General features: G+C 47.1%; 2 protein-coding genes across 5 annotated transcripts; one reads left to right on the top strand and one right to left on the bottom strand.

Moving 5' to 3' along the window:
• The first annotated feature begins 370 nt into the window (after positions 1 to 370).
• Positions 371 to 5,651, top strand: GNPNAT1 (glucosamine-phosphate N-acetyltransferase 1). The gene is made up of 6 exons (XM_019616032.2): positions 371 to 427; positions 947 to 1,134; positions 1,952 to 2,014; positions 2,727 to 2,854; positions 3,087 to 3,148; positions 4,131 to 5,651. Exons 2-6 carry the CDS (start codon positions 963 to 965, stop codon positions 4,276 to 4,278), a joined length of 573 nt encoding a protein of 190 aa, XP_019471577.1. The 5' UTR covers positions 371 to 427; positions 947 to 962; the 3' UTR covers positions 4,279 to 5,651.
• A 656-nt stretch (positions 5,652 to 6,307) lies between these two features.
• STYX (serine/threonine/tyrosine interacting protein) lies at positions 6,308 to 21,120 on the bottom strand. 4 transcript variants are annotated; one of them, XR_002115579.2, is made up of 13 exons: positions 20,772 to 21,120; positions 15,781 to 15,813; positions 14,783 to 14,836; positions 14,076 to 14,173; positions 13,821 to 13,881; positions 12,696 to 12,732; positions 12,150 to 12,189; positions 12,008 to 12,058; positions 11,344 to 11,416; positions 10,230 to 10,323; positions 9,332 to 9,444; positions 8,008 to 8,184; positions 6,308 to 7,005 (listed from the first exon to the last, which is right to left on the bottom strand). XR_002115579.2 is itself a non-coding variant. In XM_019616034.2 (12 exons), the coding sequence occupies exons 1-11, from the start codon at positions 20,832 to 20,834 to the stop codon at positions 9,371 to 9,373; spliced, it is 678 nt and encodes a 225-aa protein (XP_019471579.1). In that variant the 5' UTR covers positions 20,835 to 21,120; the 3' UTR covers positions 6,330 to 7,005; positions 9,332 to 9,370. The 4 variants fall into 4 exon arrangements, 3 of the variants coding, with proteins under 3 accessions (XP_019471579.1, XP_019471578.1, XP_010710465.1); XM_019616034.2 differs by lacking the exon at positions 8,008 to 8,184 and having other exon boundaries at positions 6,330 to 7,005; XM_019616033.2 differs by lacking the exon at positions 6,308 to 7,005 and having other exon boundaries at positions 7,836 to 8,184.
• Between the last annotated feature and the right edge of the window lie 49 nt (positions 21,121 to 21,169).

Below are 21,169 nucleotides of genomic sequence, written 5' to 3'. Positions count from 1 at the left end.
GGTTGGCTTGCTGCTGCGCGGCCGTAACTGCGGGCTATCTATTTCCTAGCGGGGTTGAGGTGAGAATGGGTGCTTCGAGGCTTCTCTTTATTCTCTCCCTTTATTTAAGAGCTTTCCTTAGTGGGTTTCCCAAAGGGTTTCGTTTGTCATAGAATCCCAGAATGGCCTGGGTTGCAAAGGAGCACAGTGCTCATTCAGTTCCAACCCCCTGCTGTGTGCAGGTCGCCAACCAGCAGCCCAGGCTGCCCAGAGCCACATCCAGGACTTCTGAGTAGTGACTCCTGCAGTGCTCTCTGTTGGTACCAGAGAACTGACCAGCAGTTCCTGCTCCCTGCAGTCAGAGATGTCCCTCTGTTTCCTCGTACCCTTAACTTCCCGCATCTCTTTAATCATTAACAGGTGCTTCTGGCAGTTCTGTTAATGGGAGGTGAGGTGCTGTGCTGGGATGGCATCCGGCTCTGTAAATACACAGAGCAAATGTGACGTAAATGAAACCCTGGAAGAGTGCCTGGATGCTGCGTGTCACCTGCGTGATGGAAGTGTTTGTCTGTGTGATGAGACTGCTTGGAAAACACACCCTCTTCCTACCACCAGTCTGAATGAATGGGGAGAATGCTTGTACACATTGCTTTCTTCATGCACTTGGCTAGTTTCCTTTCCAAAGGGTGCTAACTATCCAGCTCAATTCTGTTATTTTTTTCTTCTGGCTAAGAGAAAAGCCCCTCTGGGTGAGCACGGTCTGTGCTGACTTCAGCTCACACACACTTTGCTTAACCCATCTGGTGAAGGTCAGCTCTCTTTGATTTCACACAAAGTCAACAGCAGCATTGGTGTCATTCACTTTTCTCTACATCCCTGGGAGGAACGACTCTGTGGGAGAGACTCTTTGGGTGTTAAGGGAGTAGTGAAACGAAAGCATTGCTCACGTGTGTGCTTTGTGTTCCAGAGCACCTCTTGCTGCCATGCTGCCCGTAGCGACCGCGATGCCAGACGACACGCCGATGTTTGACCCGAGCATTCTGCATGAGCTTGACTGGAGTGAGAACACAGCCGTCTTTTCTCCTTCTATTTCTCCTTCGGAGCCAGGAGATGGGCTGGTCATGAGACCGCTGTGCACAGCTGATGTAAATCGAGGTAGAATCCTGTTGTGTGATGATCACAAGCAAAAATGGGTGCTGAACTACATGATGTGTATTCCTGCATTCTCGCTCATTAGGTTAGGATTATGTGTTTTATCTGGTTTGGGTTATCAGGAAGGAATTTGAGCACTTGGCATGATGGATGAATAGCTGCTGTGTTGCTTGACCCTCAACGTTGTTTCTCCTATATTAATAACCTTAAAAATAATCTTAAAATTCAAGTATTTCAAATAATCCACAGCTTCCTATTTAGCACAGTTCTAAGGGCTGTGTTGTTCTAAGGCTGGATGTGGCTCTGGGCAGCCTGGTCTGCTGGTTGGCCACCCTGCATGTAGCAGGGGGTTGAAACACGATGATCATTGTGGTCCTTTTCAACCCAGGCCATTCTGTATACAGGGGAATAGGCTTGTTTGTGCTGTTCCTTATAATATAGAAGTGATATAAACCAGTGTGATTATGAAGCTTTCACATCTGTAGCCTGGGGGGAGGAGAAGGGGGGGGGGACAAAAAAAAAGTTGTTCTGAACAAATGGCTTAACATTGCATAATGTTAAGGCTGACATTTCTCTTGCTTAAACATCTGTGCCTCTTCTTTGCACTCAAGCTAGTTTGCTGATTAGCTGATCCTTAGCATTGCTCAAGGTGTGAGTTTGATTTTAAGATTACAGTCCAGGTCTGTAATATGCAGAGCACAGGCCTTTAGATACAGCTGATGCCATGGGGAAGTGAACTCTGCAGACAGCCCTGTCAGGCTGTTCTGTGCTATTTGCATGTCTCTGCCCTGCAGTGAGTCTTTCTTCTCTTCTGTAACAGGCTTTTTCAAGGTCCTGGGTCAGCTGACTGAAACTGGAGTTGTGAGCCCAGAGCAGTTTATCAGTGAGTATATCATCGTGTCTTGGTGCTTTGTAGAGGTTGCTGAGAACCAGAAGATAGCGATGCTGACAGCAATCTACCTGGCTCTGATGCAGAGGGATTTATTATCTTGTGTCCCCTGAGGCAGATTTTGACACTCAGCTTTGTATTCAGCTGCAGTTATCCTGAAGAGCTTCTTGGCTGGGACGTGTTTAAATTGTACACCTGCTTTGGGGGCTGAGCTTTTGATGCGTGGCAGGAGGGAGCACTGGGTGGTGGCTTCTTTTGGCTGAAGCAGAAGTTTGCCTCTGATTGCAGCTCAGTGACATTCTGAGCTTGCTTCACTGCTTTGACTGAAAGAAGACTTACAGGAGGTACTGCTGCCTTCATTGGCGCCCATCTGCTGAGGAGGGAGGGTTCTCTTGGTGGTTAGGGAAAAGGCATTTACTTCATTCTGGGCATCTTGGTCAGGTGGTTGGTGACGCTGCACACAGCAGGGGGTTGAAACTGCATGAGCATCGTGGTCCTTCTCAACCCAGGCCATTCTATGATTCATTCCTGCTTTTCCTGGCTTCTATCTCAGGGTTAATCTGGGGCTTCAAGGTCCTGGTGTCTCGGGTGCACACTTTGTGATCCTGAGTTCAGATCTCAGCATTCAGAATCTGGATCTGATCTGCGTTCAGAATTTAGCAAATCAATCTGAGACTAACAGTGGTCTGTCTGTCTGCTCCCACAGAAACCTTTGAGCACATGAAGAAATCTGGAGATTATTACGTTACTGTTGTAGAAGATACAAATCTCGGACAGATCGTTGCTACAGCAACGTTGGTGATAGAACACAAGTTCACTCACTCCTGTGCAAAGGTATATCCTCTCACTGCAGCTGTGGTGAGGAAGAAGATAGTGTTTCCAGAATACACGCGTTATTTTTACCTTGTGTGATGAAATACCTTCTGCTGAGTCAGTGATGAGGGCATCGATTTGTGGAGGAATTGTGTCTGACTAGACAGGAGAAAATGCAGGAGTGGAACCTTGAGCAGGAGGGAGACTGCACCCTGGTGTTGTGCTGCACTAACACTTGTCTGTATTTTCACAGAGAGGGAGGATAGAAGACGTAGTAGTAAGCGGGGAGTGCAGAGGAAAGCAGCTCGGTAAACTGTAAGTATTTGTTACCTTTGCAATTCAACACCAGGCAGAGCAGCAAGCCCTCACTGAGCTCGCTTCTGCCCCCCAGTCTTGGCATGCTGATCAGTGCCAGCAAACACTGCAGTGGTGATGACTGATGTCAGTGCAGGAGCTCTCTGAGAAGAGGAAGGTTTGCAGCTGCCATCAATGTGACAGGACAGAAGTCAGCTGTGAGTGGCTGACGTTTGAAGTCAGCCCATCCCTTTTGCTGCTCTCAGGATGCCATCTGTTCCATTGCCCTCAGTAGGCACTGCAGGGTCTTGGAGCAGGATTTCAGTTCTGCAGGTTAGTGGGGCCGATCCTCTGCAGCCAGACAGCTCACAGACCTTTTGCTAAAAAGATAGCACTTATGTTTTAACATAAAATTGCCTACAAACCACTGCTATTTTTCTTTTTTTTTCCTTGGGATAGCAGCTATTGTGTGTACTGAAGAGAAATGCAGGTTGCTGTGTAACATTTCAGTATTTTATGTCTAAGGGTGGGGAAGGGCTGCCCTGTGGTCAGTAGGCATCAGTGAGTAGGTGATGTAGGTGGGTCTGCCAAATGTTTCCAGTAGAAAAATCAACAGATATCTGAAATGGAGTACTGCTTTCTACAGAAGGCATAGGATCAAAGCAGGACCACTAAGAGTATTGGAATGGTTTGAAACTGAGACGGGGAGGTTTAGGTTGGATCTGAGGAGGAAGTTTTTCAGCCAGAGGGTGGTGAGGCACTGGACCAGGTTGCCCAAGGAGGCTGTGGATGCCCCATCCCTGCAGGCATTCAAGGCCAGGCTGGATGTGGCTCTGGGCAGCCTGGGCTGCTGGTTGGTGACCTGCACACAGCAGGGGGTTGGGACTGGATCAGCACTGTGCTCCTTCAAAAAGTGTCATTGATATCTTTTAGCTAATTAAATGTTGGTCGTTCCTGTCTTCAGGGCCATCCCACTTAACTGTTGTTTTTCTGTCTTTTTCAGATTAACGTCCACTCTTACATTGCTAAGTAAGAGACTGAACTGTTACAAAATCACACTCGAGTGTCTGCCAAAAAACGTGGCCTTCTACAAGAAGTTTGGCTATTTGGTATCTGAAGAAAACTACATGTTTCAACGGTTCTTTAATTAAGAACTTCTAGCACTGTTTTTGTACAGACTGTTGGTGGAGGAGCTCGTGGTACATTCTCTTCATGACAAATTTATATAGTTTATTGCTGCAAATATAACGATCCCTATAAATACTGAACATCAAATGTGTAAATCCTGCAAAGAAAAAGCAATGTACTGACATTCTAGGAGGGTTCTGTGGGTTAGCTCTTAGAACTAATTTTTACTACTGTTCAGTCTAAGTGAAGCTTTTTTGTTCTAGCTGAGTTACAAAGGACTCTTGTTAAAGGGATGGTTTTTAACCAAAGGTCTATATTTTTATCTCAAATTTTTTCTTGCATTGTATTTTTCTAAAGGTTTGCGCTTCTTTTCTTGGTAGCCAGAGTACAGCTTTGTGGGGTTGTGCTGCTGTCTGTACTTCAATGAAGGGTGATGTAGGTGGGTAGGGATGCTTCTTGTATGCAGTTAGTAATACAGGATGGGAATTTGTTCTGTTCTTTCCATGAAACCTCACTGAAGTGCTGTTGATGTTCGTGTACCTGCAGTTTTATAGGCACTGCTGTCTGAAACTGGATTTGTTGCTGTTTATGTGGTTGGGGGTCCTTATGTGGGTCCTTATGGGCTCTGTTGAAGCCATTGTTTTGGAGCCTAAATGGATGCATAGTCCTCCATGCAGGGACCCTGCACTTTAGCTGATAATTTGTTTTCAGGACAGTTATGTTTTATGACAAACAAACCCTTGATTTGCAACAGAAATAGGAAGCTGGAATGTCTGACAGGCAGAATACATCTCATCCTTAGTGGGCTTTTACTGGTACTCAGTGGGAATGCTAATGCCTGTACCTGTAAGAAGGTACCAACACATTCAGCTTCACCCAGCGCATCCAACCAACTTGCTGTACTTGAACTCCTTTGGGCCAGTTCAGCTCTGGTTTTGCTGGTAACCACTTCTACCTATTGCATTTCAAACCAGCCCAGAGATCCCAGATCATGTCCTGAGGGATAGCTGCTGTTTGGAAGCATCCCTCTTCTGTAAGATTGGATAAATGATTTTAGCACTTTTGCCCCCAGAGGCAAGCAAATAATATACAAAGCCCTCACTTCAACAATAGTGTTTTGTGCAAGGAGAGTGACAAATCCTCCATCTCTGAATAGGGCATTATGAGTAGGCAAAGGTTGGCACAGAGCAGCCAGCCTCGTTTGTGAAGTTAGGCCTTAAGGAACGTCCTTTCCTTGTGGTGAGGAGAGCTCCTTTAAGGTGTGTGTGGGGTTCTATTTAATGTCCCTGATGGTACTTCACTCAATACAGTGTTCCCTTGGTAATGTCTGTTTTATTTATTGATTATTTTTTAAAAAAATCTTTGTTTAAGCTGAATAAATTAAGACTGCCAACTATATCTGCTCTGTTTTTGATACTGCTGTACCTTTGATCTGCTTTTCTATAAACTGAACTTTTTTTTTTTTTTTGAGTCTTCATGTTGATTTCAAGTACGGCACCTCTTGAAGCATGACATCTGTGAAGCAAGATGCCTTTTGTGGATGCCTTTAGAGGAAGGCATGAAACCTGAGGTGTGCATCTGCACAGCTTGATTGCTTACAGGTGCAGCCACAGGCTGCCAGGAGTGGTGGGAAAACGAGAGCAAGTCCAGCTCGTGTCTCAGGAGCCAGACTGGAGCTTCTCACCCACTTTCTGCTAAGCTGCAGTTAAGCCTAGGCCTGATTTCCTCGGGCTGTGTGTACCTGAGGGGGATGGGGATGCAGCTAGAGCCCCAGGTCTGAAGTATAAAGCATCATCTGCTGACGTGTGCTGACCCCTCTGAGCGACGTGGAGTGTTTTGCTTCTCACTGTTTTAATCAGTTCTGCACTTCCACTACTTTGAAGTGGATTATGTGAGCTCTGTGATACTGTGCCATCTCAGTAGCTCTAGGCTCTCATTAAGAGATAATGAAATGATTAGTACAAGTGAGGAGCGGGTGGCAATGCACTCAGCTCAGATCATTGTAAAACAAATGAATGAGGTTGAAAGCTTGGTTTTGTGGCTGTGTGGCACTGTTCTGCTGGGAGGAATCCTGCTTTAACATGGAAGAGCCCTCTGCTCTCTACTAGAGATGACATTCCCAACCTTGGCAGCCTAACCTCTTGGGGATGGTAGGAGGTACAGAAGAGCTGTGCTGTGAGAAAAGGTGCTGTTTAACTGCTGAACTGTCAGGAATCCCTCTGGAGGAAAAGCGTGAGAGCTGTAGGGCAGAAATGAGACTTCAACAAATGATGAAGCACACCACCAACCCTGCAGGGTAGGGAATGGCTCTGTTAAGTGCTGGCAGATGCTCTGAGAGGTGATAACAGTCTGGCTCGTGACATACAAATGTCACTGCAGTTTCAGCCAGCTGGAAGAATACATGGTACATGCAGGCACGTGCATTTTAATCTGTCAGTTCACAGGATCTGGCAATTGCCACTAACAGCAACAGAAGCAGGAGATATTCAAATACACTGTGTCATTGAACTGATAGAACTTCTGTATCTACAGCAGCGCAGGCTCCAAAGGAGGGACGAGGCCTCCTTGGAGAACAAAGGAACCACGGATGATGTCAGAAATCAAACAGGGAGATGCTTTCCAATAGCCTGGACTTCACCACCAGCTTCTCTAAAGCTCAATGTTAGCTGCTCCTTAAGCCTTCAGTGCTTGGTTGGTAGTTCTCCACGCACGGTATGCCACCTCTAGCTCCTTCCTTCACCCAGCTCCCCCTAAAATGGAAAGGGAACTCTTGTATCTTAACATACAGTTGTGGAACACGAAGACTTCAGTGCTGCAACTGTACCTCTGAACCTGAGGAGGGGAGAAAATTCAGCCTGCAGTGATTCCTAAAGGCCCCACGCAGGGATGCTTGCTGCCACCTCTAGTTTAACCTCAGAAAGCAAATGGTAATTGAAATACCTACTATACTGAGCTAACCAAGAAGCAAGAAATGACAGCTTCAATACAAAACTAAATAATAGTATGTAAGAGAAAATATAATCTCAGAATCCCTTTGGATCTGAGAGGCTGTTATCTGCAGGGCAGCAGGCACACACCACAATGACTTTAGCAGTCAGAGGAAGGTGGTAATGGAGTGAAAAGACAACTGGTGGGAAATCCTTAGTCATGAAGCCTAACAGTTGGTGAGACAGCCTCCCCAAGGAAACAGCAGGACCCAGTGAGGCAACAGAACCAGACTAGACATGAACAAGGCTCTCTGGCAGGGGATGGTCGGATGAATCAGCAGCGTTCTTCTGTCTGTATTTCATCTCTACTCTTGCCCAAGGAGGCCCAGGGGAGCTGAAGGAGGAAGCAGCTTTACTCAGAAGTTCTGGTTCCCACCCTTGCTTCATCAGAAGCTCATAGCTGGCAGCAGTTGGTGTGCTGCACGAGGGAGGCATCCACAAACTGCACAGCCAACTGGGAGCATTGGAGACAAGTGGCGAGGTGGCTGAGGATTTCATTTCCCAACAGCCCCCAAACGTTCTTTTGAAGCTGAAAGTTTCCTGACTAAAGCACAATACATTTTCTAAAGACTTTTTTTCTGAGGAATTTACATAACTCCTTCTCTGAAGCACGCAGCACAGGACGAATGGCAATAAAGGGAAAGTGCTGCTCTCCCAGCTCCACTGGAACCTCCTCACACAGGGCCTTCACATTACACATGAGAGACTGTCAGGCTACAAAGCCTCAGCCCAGGTGTCCTGGCTCAACTAAAAGCCTTGACTTACTGCAGGAAGATTTCCACAGCTGTCACCAGCATCTGTTCTAGCAGCATGCTTTAATCCAGGCAGTAGTTTTCAAGGCAGAGTCTGCTATTTGTAACAGGTCTCTAAGTAGCCTTGACACAGGCTAAGAAGTTCAGGCTTGCTCTGGAGGGACTGTCCCTCAGCAAAGCTTCTGGGGAACTGCAAGAGAAGGCAGAGAATCAGTGACTAAGCAAAGATCAACAAGTCACAGGTGTGGTCCACTTGCCTTAAGTACACTAAGGCAGAAGTCCTGCAGGGTAAACAAGCTCTCAGTCTTTCAGCGAAAGGCAGCTTCAGAAGAGATCCTCACAGCACTGAGAGGCCTCACTGTTCAGATTCATGCCCTTAAAGACACCTGCCCCACCAAGTCCCCCTCCAGCTGCCACTTCTGCCTTCAGCACAGGATGCTCATTCCAGGACTGACAGAACACAGGCCTCGTGCATCCAGCTCTACCAGTAGAGGGAAGAAAGCTGGGTGCTCAGACTCCCAAACGTCTTTTATATTCATTCCACTGTCTTCAGCCCACCTGTTCACTGCCAATTTCCCAAATAGACCCATTCATTCTAACAGCTTCCCGATTTGCTCAGTCAACACCACGCTCTGAAAGCATTCATGCCTGGGAAATCAGGAACTGCCACCTGTACTGATTTAGCACAGGACTGTTTTATTAACTAATCAGTAACCAGCACTCTGGTAAAGTAAACTAGCTTGCATAAAACAAGCAGAGAATTTTAGAACAATATTCTCTTAATATGGTCTCGGTGCCAGCCTCAAAATAATTCCATGAGCCTTTGTAACCAAATAAAGGGTTAATGCTGAATAGATCACTGCCATTGCTCAACTGTCAACAGCAGTGCACAGTGCAGCTTGTAAAACACGTATCTGAGTGTGACCATAACACAGCGAGAACAAAGTGAATTTTAGCAAACTTTTTCTTTACTAAAGTCTCTTGTTATAAATTACACAAATAACTTTATAAACAAATCCCCCCCCAGCTTGCATTTTGTTTAAAGTAATAACTTTATATCATACAAATAAAGAAATTTCAAGTATGAAAAGTGCATTATTGCAATAATACCTCTTTGCAAGTCCAAAAATCTTGGTTTAGAATAAAACTGTAAAGTGTAAAAAAGGAGTAAAACAATCAGTGCCATCTATTCATTCAAGAAGTCCAACATCTTAAAAATGATGCTTAGTGTGTTGCAGAGGCAGATTTACATCTGAAAGCAACATGTAATTGAAAAGAAGCTCAGTGTGTTCATCGTTTTGCATTAGTTCACTTTTTCCCCCCCTAGCTTTCTTCACCTTTCTCAGCAGGAGTTCACAATGCAAACAGTGCTGTCCTCATCCATTCTGTGCTGCTGCCACTTGCATGGTTCCAAGTTCTTCGTCCTCTTCATGCATTCGCTTTAAACTTCCTACAAAGAGGCAGGAGGATAAGACAAAGGCATCAGCTACAACACCATGTGGCTGTGAGTAGGGCTACAGGACAGTTGGTAATGTCTTCTTGGAGTATGTGTTACCCTTTCGTGACATTTGCCTTATGGGACAGCCAGCTGCTCACTGCACTCCTCTTCCCTCACCCATCTCCATATGGAGAAGTTGTTTTTTGGAACCCACTATTTTTTTGGGTTCCCCAAAATTTCTCTCTCCCCCGTACTCCATTTTTCTTCTGTTTCGAGTGAGCACACACATCTCTTTCTCAAAACTCTGAGGTTCTCAGCCTGGAAAAAAGAAGGCTGTGGGGTGACCTCACTGCAGCCTTTCAGTACCTAAAGGGAGCCTACAGACAGGAGGGGAATCAACTCTTGGGAAGGGCAGATAACAGCAGGACAAGGGGAAATGGTTTGAAGTTGAGGGAGGGCAGATTGCAGTTGGATGTGAGGGGGAAGTTCTTTCCTATGAGAGTGGTGAGGTGCTGGAAGAGCTGCCCAGAGAGGCTGTGGATGCCCCGTCCATCCCTGGAGGTGTTCAAGGCCAGGTTGGATGGGGCCCTGGGCAGCCTGGGCTGCTGTGAGATGTGGAGGTTGGTGGCCCTGCCTGTGGTTTGGGGGGGGTTGGAGCTTCGTGATCCTTGAGGTCCCTTCCAACCTGGGCCATTCTGTGATTCACTGCTGTTGGGGGCTTCCTTAGGGTGTGAAGCATTCCCACACCCCAGCAGGATCAGCAGGTGGCATCGCACACAACAGAAGAGGCTGCTGACCTGTAGTGCCAGGCGGAACAGAGAGGGATCTCTCCAGTTGCAGCGGTGACATCATCTGGATGGTCAGTTTTGCTAGATAGATGGCTTCGTATTCCTGAAAAAGTTTAATAATACACATAGCTATTAATTTAGTGTAATACCCTGTGAAGAGGTGGAGGACAAAGTCAGAGAGTTCACTGGGACATGCCAGGGGATATCTTACAGAAATGGCAGAGGGTTTTAAAGCAGGAGAGGTCTTTGTTGCTTTATTATGAATAACAAAAACCATCAAGAAAGCAGAGCAAAAGAAAATCTAAAGGATGACAAGAAATGAATTTAAGAAAGAGAGAAAGATTTCCACGATATTGAAAATTTGTGGTTTCAGACCTTTGAACTTCATCATCTATGAATGTGAGTATCAAGAAGGAGCATGGATGTGTGCCACAACACCCACTTTGCACTTTCCTTGGCCACCAACTAAGCTGTTTCAAGAGCCTTTTAACCACTGTGCACAGAACTGTTTCATTTTTCTTCCATTCCTGGATTTCCTTTGTCTAAATTTAAATCTAATGAACTAAGATACCTGCTCATCTTCCTCCCCAGGTCTGCTATAAATTCCTGACACTCACTCAAAGCATAGTTTCACAGGTAAAGTTAAGCATAAGTAGAAGAGTTGGTTTTGTAGCAAGCTGACCCAACAAATGAGTTCTGAGATGTGATTAGAAAAACAGAATCCCAGAATGGCCTGGGTTGCAAAGGAGCACAGTGCTCATCCAGTCCCAACCCCCTGCTGTGTGCAGGTCACCAACCAGCAGCCCAGGCTGCCCAGAGCCACATCCAGCCTGGCCTTGGATGCCTGCAGGGATGGGGCATCCACAGCCTCCTTGGGCAACCTGTTCCAGTGCCTCACCACCCTCTGGCTGAAAAACTTCCTCCTCGTATCCAACCCAAACCTCCCCTGTCTCACTTTAAAACCATTCCCCTTGTCCTATCACCACCCACCCTCACAAACAGCCGTTCCCCCTCCTGTTTACCCGCTCCCTTCAAGCACTGAAGGCCACAATGAGGTCTCCCCTCAGCCTTCTCTTCCCAAACTAAACAGGTTCAGAAGTAAGAAATAAGAACAAAGCATCACCTGAAGTTGATGGACAAATCCAGCATTAGGATTAATACAGAACCTTCTTTCTTGAACGTAAGTAAACGCATCCCTAAACAAAAGAAGGAGGCAGAAAATACTTCAGTGGAAAACAGACTGTGCCAGATTTGTGGGGCTTCAGGAGTTTCGGTTACCAGTTCTGGGAAGTACACAGCCTTCTCAGAATTGCTTTGCTTTTAACTGCAGTTTTCTGGGCAGAACAGAAGGCAGTAGTTGTAGCACACTCTTTGCCCACCCCAACCTCCAGCCTTCTACTTGCTGGCCTGTTTTCAACATGCAGCTTAAAACGTGTCTTAAAGCAGCCTCTCGGGGTCCCTCTTACAGAGTGTGACAGCAAGGCACTGGTCTGTGTGGGCTGCCATTAGCAGAAGGTGGCTGCTTCTTCATGGAAGGGTGAAAGCAAACCTGGAAATGGAACCGTCTTCCCCATGTGAAAGACTTCACCCAGCCCCAGGGGTAACAACTGGTTTATACGGCAGTACAGGACTGTGCATTCCCTCCCAGATTATTATCCACTGCAATTCACATGACTTGAATTCAAATATTACACCTACAGATATATCAGGTTGCTTCTCTGTTCTTAAGTACCCTCTTACTTCTGCTTTATGGGACAGACCATTGACTATACAAACCCTGCTCTTACCTGTACTTCACCCCAAATGTTTCCATTATGTATGCAATAACTAAGGCAGCACTGAAATAAAAATAAAAATACATTTTTCAAAGTCACTAAAATATATTCCAGTGGAGTAAAATGATAATAAGCAGGATGGATATTTTCCTACCTTCTAGAAATCCCTGCGTTTCCATGGACTAGAACTTTTCCTGAGGAAGAAAAAAAGCCAAAAACACACTTGTAAAAATGGAAGGAAGTTCTTTGAGACGTAGTTTTAACTTGTTATGAGCAACTACACATCAGCAAAGTACAGCCTAAGAATAACAAGAGTGTGTTATACTTCAGTCTGCTACTAACTGCACTCTGTGCATCACTACTCTGGGACACAGAAACGTGGATTCTCACTCCTCTGAGGATTTTGAGTAAGAGGATCTGGGACCACAATGCAGATTTAAGCTCTCCATTAGGGAACACACACGTGTCTTAAATGATGGAAAGATGTGTGAAGAGGTTTTGTTTTCCAGTGGAAATCAAAAGAGAAAAAGAACAGTCGACTCTGAATTTGTGTAATCCAGTTCAAGTCAAACAAAATTACCCCCCCCCCAAATTTAAGAAAGTCTCATTATTAAGAGCATCTACCACACACATCTTAGAAGGCTTTAAAGCTTTAAAAGCAATGTACTGGTCAATAAAGGAAAAAGTCAATCTGATTTACCTCCACTTTGTAAACTTCCATCAATAAATTCTTTAGTCTAAAAGAGGGGGAAAAAAAAAAAAACATCAAAAGACTCAAACTTTTGGATTTCTTATAGATGTTCCTGCTGCTTGCAGAAATTTTTGTCTTGGTCTTTACACACAGCAACAACCATTTGATTTATTTACGAGGCTTAGACTTCACTTCAGCTGAACATTTTGATTTGTACTACAGCTTCTTATCACCCAAAAGAACAGCCAGTGAGATGCAGCAAGGCACATTAGGGCACTGTGATACAAAGTACCTTCCAGACATCTTTGGTTGACACTTGTGGGGCAAGGAGAAACCACAAGCATCAACACCAGCATGGCCTGGACTGCACTGCTGATGTCTGTGTCTTCCTAAGGCTCCCCAGTGACATTTTCAATTACAAAAGCAGGTCTAAGCAATCTAATAAGGCGTAGCATGATCCAGTGAGGTCTGTAGAATAGTACCAGGTTGAAACAGTTCACTGAATGAACAGCAAAAGCTGGGTTATTTATTGTGGGGAAGATTCCAAGTAGCAATAAAGCACAGAACCATAGAATGGTTTGATTGGAAGGGACCACAAGGATCATCTAGCTCCAACTCCCTGCTATAAGCAGGGACACCTCCCTGTAGAACAGGGTGCTCACAGCCCCATCCAACCTGGCCTTGAACACCTCCAGGGATGATGGGGCATCCGCAGCTCCCTGTCTTTCTTGTACTGGGGGCTCCAGACCTGGACACAGTACTGCAAATAGGGCTTCATGAGGGCAGAGTACAGAGGGAAATCACCTCCCTGTCCCTGCTGGCCACCCCTCTGCTGATGGAGCCCAGGATACCAGTTTCCTTTAGGACAAAGGTTTCCAAAATAACTATTATTCTCCCATGAACTGTCTTTTTCTGGGGCCATCGCAAGGTACAGCTCTTGTAATTCCACCTTCATTTCTCTACTTGTAGGAACAAGCTGATCACACTTGCTACAGGGGCAGTAAGAGGTCACCTAAGAGCCCTGTCACCTGCCTCAGGCTGGGTTTCCCACATCTGAAACCATGCATGCGTTGGTTCATAACGATCCTACTGGGCAGCCCCATTCCCAACCCACTCCCATTAACCAATACTTACCATAGGGAAAAATCGTATTATATTCTCAACTGGATTATCTGCAATATCCAGGACTAAATACCTGCAATGAGAACAGTCATTCAGCACACAGTAACACTGGAACCTGCAGGACACCAGGATAACCCACATGGCTCAAACCATGGGAAGCACACACACACACACACACACACACACAAATCTTAACAATACAGAATAAGGTGTTTAAAATCAGACAATCAACTGCTTTCAGGTCAGCACATCACCTTTGTTTCTCACCTAAATAGCTGCTGGAAGTTTGGTTTGATAAAATTGGCTTCGATGTTTTGCCGTATGCATATTACATGGGTTATTCCATGCTTCTGAAGTATAGGTAGCTGCAAAAAAGGAAAACAGATTTTTTTGGGGCTGCTGAATCCATCCATTACACGGCCATTAAAAGAAAAGTCATACTTCAATACATAACGAGTGACACCAAGTCCTCAAGGGAAATCAGAGCAGCTTTTCTAACACTCAAAGCATCGTGCGAAACAAAATGGGGATGTATGTGTGTTTAAACAGACAAAACACCACCAACGTTAGAATTTGCAAGAAAAGCATTTCTAACGATGATAAAGGAGCAGGCAATAAAGGTGCTCAGGGAACTTGTTTGTGCCCCCCTTTTGTTTCCCCTGAAATTATTTCCACCTCCCCCCACCCCAAAGTAACCCATTAGCTCTCAGGATCGTTAAATAAATGCAGCTTCTGCAAGTGTCTGCATGGCTGCAGCGTTCAGATCCTCTCTGGAGAGAGGGAGGAATCAATAGCAGCCCCCAGGGCTAAGAAACCAGCCCGTAAATGCACCACGTGCTGCCTGCACCCTGCAGGGAAGGTGCCACAGGGCTGTGTGAATGCTGCAACCAAATGTACCTACACAGACACACACACACTTGGACGTATCACCACGGCAAAGCTCCCTTGGGAGATACTGTTCTGAAAAATCATACCTTGCTTTTCATAGCTGAAGAGTATGGGCCTAAAAATAACCCAGGTAAAATTTCCTAGGGGGGGGGCAGAAAAACAGACATTTAATATCAAGGCGACAGGATTTGAAATAACACACTGCACTGCACTCAGACCACGGGCAGGGAAACAAATAACTCGGATGTTAGTGAGGGACATCACCCAGCCACACCTCCCATGGGACAAGGGGACAAAGTCAGTTTGGCAAAAATAAAAGCAACATGATCTACACGCAGAGGATCTTCTCGTGGAACAGGAATTCAGTCCTTTATTTGGAATAAATTCCTGTTTGATTACTACCAGCCCCAGAATTCAAGTTAAAAAGCAAAAGCTGCAATATGCAGTTCTAGCAACCTCCTCCTGCAACACTCATGGAGACAAGACTTTGATCCTTGAGGTCCCTTCCAACCCAAGCCATTCTATGGGAGGGCTGGAGCACCTCTCCTATGAGGAAAGGCTGAGGGAACTGGGCCTGTTTAGCTTGGAAAAGGGAAGGATCCAGGGAGACCTCGTTGTGGCCTTCAGTGCTTGAAGGGAGCGGGTAAACAGGAGGGGGAACGGCTGTTTGTGAGGGTGGGTGGTGATAGGACAAGGGGGAATGGTTTTAAAGTGAGACAGGGGAGGTTTAGGTTGGATATGAGGAGGAAGTTTTCCAGCCAGAGGGTGGTGAGGCACTGGAACAGGTTGCCCAAGGAGGCTGTGGATGCCCCAGCCCTGCAGGCATTCAAGGCCAGGCTGGATGTGGCTCTGGGCAGCCTGGGCTGCTGGTTGGCGACCTCCACACAGCAGGGGGTTGGAACTGGATGAGCATTGTGCTCCTTTGCAACCCAGGACATTCTAGGATTCTATGACAAACGACAGTGTTTGTACTTTGCCCCTGAAGATCAATCCCGACAGCAGCTTTTGTTTGTAGGGCACTTTCCTTTTCATACAGAGGGCACAGAGGGTTTTGACTTGAAGAAAAAAGGAAAGTGTGCCATACCTGCATCTCTCTCCTCATGGGATAGGTCCAATCCTTCAAAGAAAGCAGAAATAGTTCTGTGAGCACAGGGAGGGAAAAACAAAGCCAAGCAGAGATGGGTTATATGAAGACAAGGCCGTTCTCTGTAGGTTGCACCAGCGACCTCCTGCAGGAGAGGCACAGTGCTTATGGCCTGTGTGCATACAGGAACACGTGAGTGTAAGGCACAGCACCCTCACTGCACAGTGATGTGCTGCAAAACTCGAGATCTGTTTTGTGGAGCAGCCAAAGCTAACAGGGAAAATCCTTCATGAAACTCTGTTCCTGTCTTCCCTTCCTTACAGCTCCCTCTGCCCTCACCCCACAGCCATCCCAGCACTACAGACCCTGGGACAGCAGGATGGTATTTCAGGAATGGAAGTTGACCTGAGGGTGTGTTAGCACAATCTTGCTACTTCACTGCACGTGGGGCAGCACAACGTGTTCCGCAAGCAAGGGAATCCTGGGTTTGTCCAAGTATACAAATAGTGCCATGAGAAATCGCTTCTGAAAAGCTGAAGTTACTCTGCAGGAGCACACAAGTGTGTTTACTACTCTATTTATATACTTGGAAAATTTACAGCCTTCATCTGGAGTGAAATGAAAACACGAATTCATCACCACTTTGGTGAAGGGGACTCACTGTGTCCAAAAGATTCCTCTCCACCACGTGGTGAGCAGGGAGCTGGGGCTGCCACCACAGCTGGTGCTGTGCAAAGCCAGGAGGCGAGAGCTCAGCAGTACCAGGTCCAAAGGAACACAAAACCCAAAGCACAACAGATGCCACGGATGTTCAGAACAAGAATGGAAGTCAATATTGGCCCCAGACGTTCGACTTGAGCACAGTCCAAAAAGGTGCAGCTTCCTGGGGATTACTCTGCAAAGCAAGCATCTAAAAGATGCTATCTCAGATTAAATGCTGTCTTTATCCGAGGGCAGAATTGCTCCTAGTTGGTGTCCATTTCCTGACAACACTGAAAGGCTTTCAAAATTAACATGATTAACGAGATTATGGCATGCAAAATGATACAAAATGCCCCCCAGCAGAGCTGAGCTCTCAATTCACAGCTCCTCCAATCCATCACAGCCACACTGCCTTTACAACGCCCTTATGTCACTACCCAGAATTTATTACCTGAAGTCAGGTGTTAAAGAGTAGAGCCCTATCAGCCACCTCTCTGCCATGTGGGAAAGCCTGAGCTGGCAGCAGATAGGGAGCTGATAACACACCCATCCTCTCACTCTCCCTGGCTCTCCCATTCCATTTCCTTCTAAGAGAGCTCTAAGTCAGCTTCAATGGGCAGTTTGCTGCACTTTGCTGCAGTTCTTTGAGGCTGACTTTCCTTCCTTTAAGCTTCCCAAGCTCTTCCACTGCAATGGAAGTCCCTGCAATGCACAGGGACACCACAGCTAGATCAGGTTGCCCAAGGCCTGATCCAGCCTTGCCTTGAAAGCCTCCAGGGATGGGGAATCCACCACATCACTGGACAACCTGCTCAGTACCTCACCACCCTCACTGCAAAAGACTTTTTCCTTATATCCAACCTAAATTTCTCCTCTTTGAGCTTGGAACCCTTTCCCCTTGTTCTGTCACCACATTCCCTGCTAAAGAGTCTGTCCCCTTCTTTCCTGTAGCTCCCCTTTAGATATCAGATCACCTTGGAGCCTTCTCTTCTCCATGCTGCACAGCCCCAGCTCTCAGCCTGTCCTGTAGGAGAGCTGCTCCATCCCTGGGACCATTTTTATGGCCCTCCCCTGGATGTGCTCCAACAGCTCCACGTCTCTCCTGTACTGAGAATCTTATGCTTTTGAAAACACAGAGACCGACCAAAGCAGCGAAGTTCTGCTTACACAAAGCACGTGGCCAAGCGGCAGGGCTGCTTCATTTTTTGGCTTTGTCGTACAGAAACTGAGACTCCTGTGAACAAATTCCATCAGTACCGAGCAGACAGAAGGATGACATTCGGGTCACGACATCGGGACAGCTGGACACATCCCTTCTCATGCCCTCTCTGCTCACAGGTGAGCTGGGCCCCAGCCTGTTGGCACGGCCCATGCTGGCAGAGCCATGGGATGAAATACCCTGCTCTGTGGGCAGGCAGAATGCACAACTCCACAAGGCCTTCCTACTTCTTTTCCAAAGCCTGCAGACGAGGGGGAGAGCTGTAGTTTTTGTTAAGGGGTTTTCTAGTGATTGTAAGAGGAAGAAAGCTCAGGGAATTTGTTCCACCTTTAGTCAGTCTGTGCCGCCGCACTGTTTGAAAGCAGTCAGATATCAGGTAATGCTTTGGGCTAAATATAGCAGAATGGAAACGAACGTTTCTTTAAAAAAGCATGTGCTAAAGAGAGCTCATTTTTATATGCATAATAAAAAAGGCAAATTGACTACTTAGCCACCTAGCTGATAATTCCATTACCAAAAGCATGGAGAGCCTTGATCACAAATACTAGTTTATGCTCAGCCTGCTTGCAGGCAAACACACTGATGTTTAAAGAAAAATAATCAACTGGCAATTACTGCTGTGCTCCCATCACATATGTCCCACCGCTACCATTCTTCATTTAAGACTTCATAGAATCACAGAACAGCTGGGTTGCAAAGGCCCATAGTGCTCACCCAGTCCCAACCCCCTGCTGTGTGCAGGTCACCAACCAGCAGCCCAGGCTGCCCAGAGCCACATCCAGCCTGGCCTTGAATGCCTGCAGGGATGGGCAAATTATTTCAAAGGATAATAATAACTGACATTCAATTCCTTGAACCATTCCAGCCCTATGCCATCTCTCCAAGTGTGCTATGATGCGGTTGCACCCATACACCAGCAGGCACTGCCACCAACCTGACCCTCTTCTAGAAACTCCTTACCTCCTCCAACTCTTTGAGAGGGCAGATAACAGCAGGACGAGGGGAAATGGTTTGAAGTTGAGGGAGGGCAGATTTCAGTTGGATGTGAGGGGGAAGTTGTTTGCTGTGAGAGTGGTGAGGTGCTGGAACAGCTGCCCAGAGAGGCTGTGGATGCCCCGTCCATCCCTGGAGGTGTTCAAGGCCAGGTTGGATGGGGCCCTGGGCAGCCTGGGCTGCTGTGAGATGTGGAGGTTGGTGGCCCTGCCTGTGGTTTGGGGGGGTTGGAGCTTCGTGATCCTTGAGGTCCCTTCCGACCCGGGCCATTCTGTGATACGGTTTTATGATTCTTAGCCGTTACAAGTTGATGATCCTCATGAGTTCCTTCCAACTAGGGACATTCTATGACTCTATACTACAGGAGAGGCACAGTGCTTATGCCCTGTGTGGATACGGGAACACATGAGTGTAAGGCACGGCACCCTCACTGCACAGTGATGTGCTGCAAAACTCGAGATCTATTTTATGGAGCAGCCTTTACACAGGGAGAGAAATGCCAGCATTCCTGAGATTTATGGAATTTTTAGGCCACACCTAACCAACCTAAGCACAGAAACCACTTTGAGACTGTGTACAATCAGTATTACCCATAGGGTTTGACACATTTGTTGTCACTGATTTATAAAACAACGTGCGTCATTCAGACAGTCAGAGCACCTACTGGAAACCCTCAGCAAGAACGAGCTACGTTTTCAATATCCAGTAATTAAAACTGGAAGAACCCAACTGGTCTAAGGACCTGTAGAAAGGAGTGCAGCTCTTAGCATGGGCTTACCAGTGAATAAGGGAAGCTGGCTTCCCCGGGCTTCACCAGCTCACACTGCAGGGCTGGACAGGCAGCCAGGCTGCAGCTGGGACAGCAGGACTGGGGGAAGCTGACACAGCCTCACAGCAACACGTGGCAGACACCAGCATGTACCTGTCTGTGCCTGACCCGTAGCAAACATGCTTTCACTGCCTGAATGAGCCCTAAGTACACACGAGCTACAGGAAAAGAAAGCAGCACACGTCACGGAGCACTCAGAGCAAACTTCTGGTCTGTCAATTCCACTGATGTTATCAGGTTTGGGATGAGGAGGAGGCAGGCAGGGCTCCCTCCAGCAGGCACATTCCAGCAGCGTGTCTCAACACAGCATTTCACAAACTCCTACAGGTACTGCTGGCTGAGGCCAGGAGTTCAAAAACCACAGAATCACAGAATGGGCTCGGTTGCAAAGGACCACAATGATCATCTGGTTCCAACCCCCTGCTATGTGCAGGGGCGCCAACCAGCAGCCCAGGCTGCCCAGAGCCACATCCAGCCTGGCCTTGAATGCCTGCAGGAATCCATACTACATCTGGATTAGGGACATCACAAACCACCTGCAGGGCACAAAAATCAGTCTGTTTAGCTACAGCACCTCGCTGCTTAAGCCAACCCAACCACAGGCTGCCATCAGTCACCCAACAGACGGCCCTTGCCCACTCTCTCACTCATCCTTAGGCCAGCACTACGGCAAAGCTGTGCAGGCAATCCAATCAGCTCACCAATTTGGCTTTTTTGGTTTGTTTTTAAAAGATTTAAGCTGTCCCATTTGTGCCAGTGTCAGTCAGGACAAAGGGGCAGGCACTGGGACCACCTAAACATGAGCACAGATCTGTACTTGCCCTTGAGTAGCCTACAGCAGGACCAAAATCAGGCACTGCCTGAGTTCAACCTCTTTCCCATCAATATCTCAAAGTCCAATCTACCAAAACAGCACTAAACCACACACAACCATCCCCCTGCAAACAACACCCGCATGCCTCTCATTAAAGAGCCTCCCGGCAGCAAGATGCATGCTCAATCCTCAGCTCTCCATCAGTTTGGAGGCAGAATAGCTTCAGTTTCCTCTGACTGCTTTTCCAAAGCATCTTCTCAAGGGCTGTGCTGAAGGCCCGGGGCTGACAGCTCTCAGCCTTTGCTTCAAAAGCTCTTGCACAGCCAGCCTGGATATCCTCACACCAACCACAACTTTTCTGCTTCCCCCACACGCTCCAGCTGCGGTGCTGGGGTCAGACACAAAGATAAGCGCTGAAAAATGAAATAACTTACAGGTTTTAAACACTGCTCTTGAAATTCTCCGCTACGGTTCTGCAGAAATGGAAGCTCTACCATTGCACACGTTGTGTTGTCGAGAGAGATTACGGAAACGAGAAACAAAACCTGCTTAGCACCGCGTTACAACCCTGCTTCCAATTAGAAATGAATCCTAAGCTCAGCACACGCTTCCCACAGCACAACTGATCCCATTGATGCAGTAGCAGACGCTCCCGTTTGCGGGACGCGGAGCAGCGGCGGTGCGTGACGGCACGGCAATCAGACACGGTGCCGAGCCGTGCCGGCCAGCAGCTGTCCGGAGCCACAGCCCGTGCTCGGGCAGCCCGCCCGCTCACCAACTCGCTTCCAAGCGAGCAAGCGCCAACTGTCGGACGGGGGACGCGCAGGTGCTC

Source organism: Meleagris gallopavo, chromosome 5 (assembly GCF_000146605.3).
Source record: "Meleagris gallopavo isolate NT-WF06-2002-E0010 breed Aviagen turkey brand Nicholas breeding stock chromosome 5, Turkey_5.1, whole genome shotgun sequence".
Lineage (NCBI taxonomy): Eukaryota > Metazoa > Chordata > Aves > Galliformes > Phasianidae > Meleagris > Meleagris gallopavo.
This window is presented reverse-complemented; position numbering and strand designations above follow the sequence as displayed.

Coding starts and splice junctions, on each gene's coding strand:
- STYX (XM_019616034.2), bottom strand. CDS start 20,834: ATGGTAGAGCTTCCATTTCTGCAGAACCGTAGCGGAGAATTTCAAGAG. Junction 15,814..20,771: donor AAGAGCAGTGTTTAAAACCT/GTAAGTTATTTC, acceptor CTTTCTTTGAAG/GATTGGACCTATCCCATGAG. Junction 11,417..12,007: donor ACATTTGGGGTGAAGTACAG/GTAAGAGCAGGG, acceptor TCTTTTGTTTAG/GGATGCGTTTACTTACGTTC.
- GNPNAT1 (XM_019616032.2), top strand. CDS start 963: ATGCTGCCCGTAGCGACCGCGATGCCAGACGACACGCCGATGTTTGAC. Junction 1,135..1,951: donor CACAGCTGATGTAAATCGAG/GTAGAATCCTGT, acceptor CTTCTGTAACAG/GCTTTTTCAAGGTCCTGGGT. Junction 2,015..2,726: donor GAGCCCAGAGCAGTTTATCA/GTGAGTATATCA, acceptor CTGCTCCCACAG/AAACCTTTGAGCACATGAAG.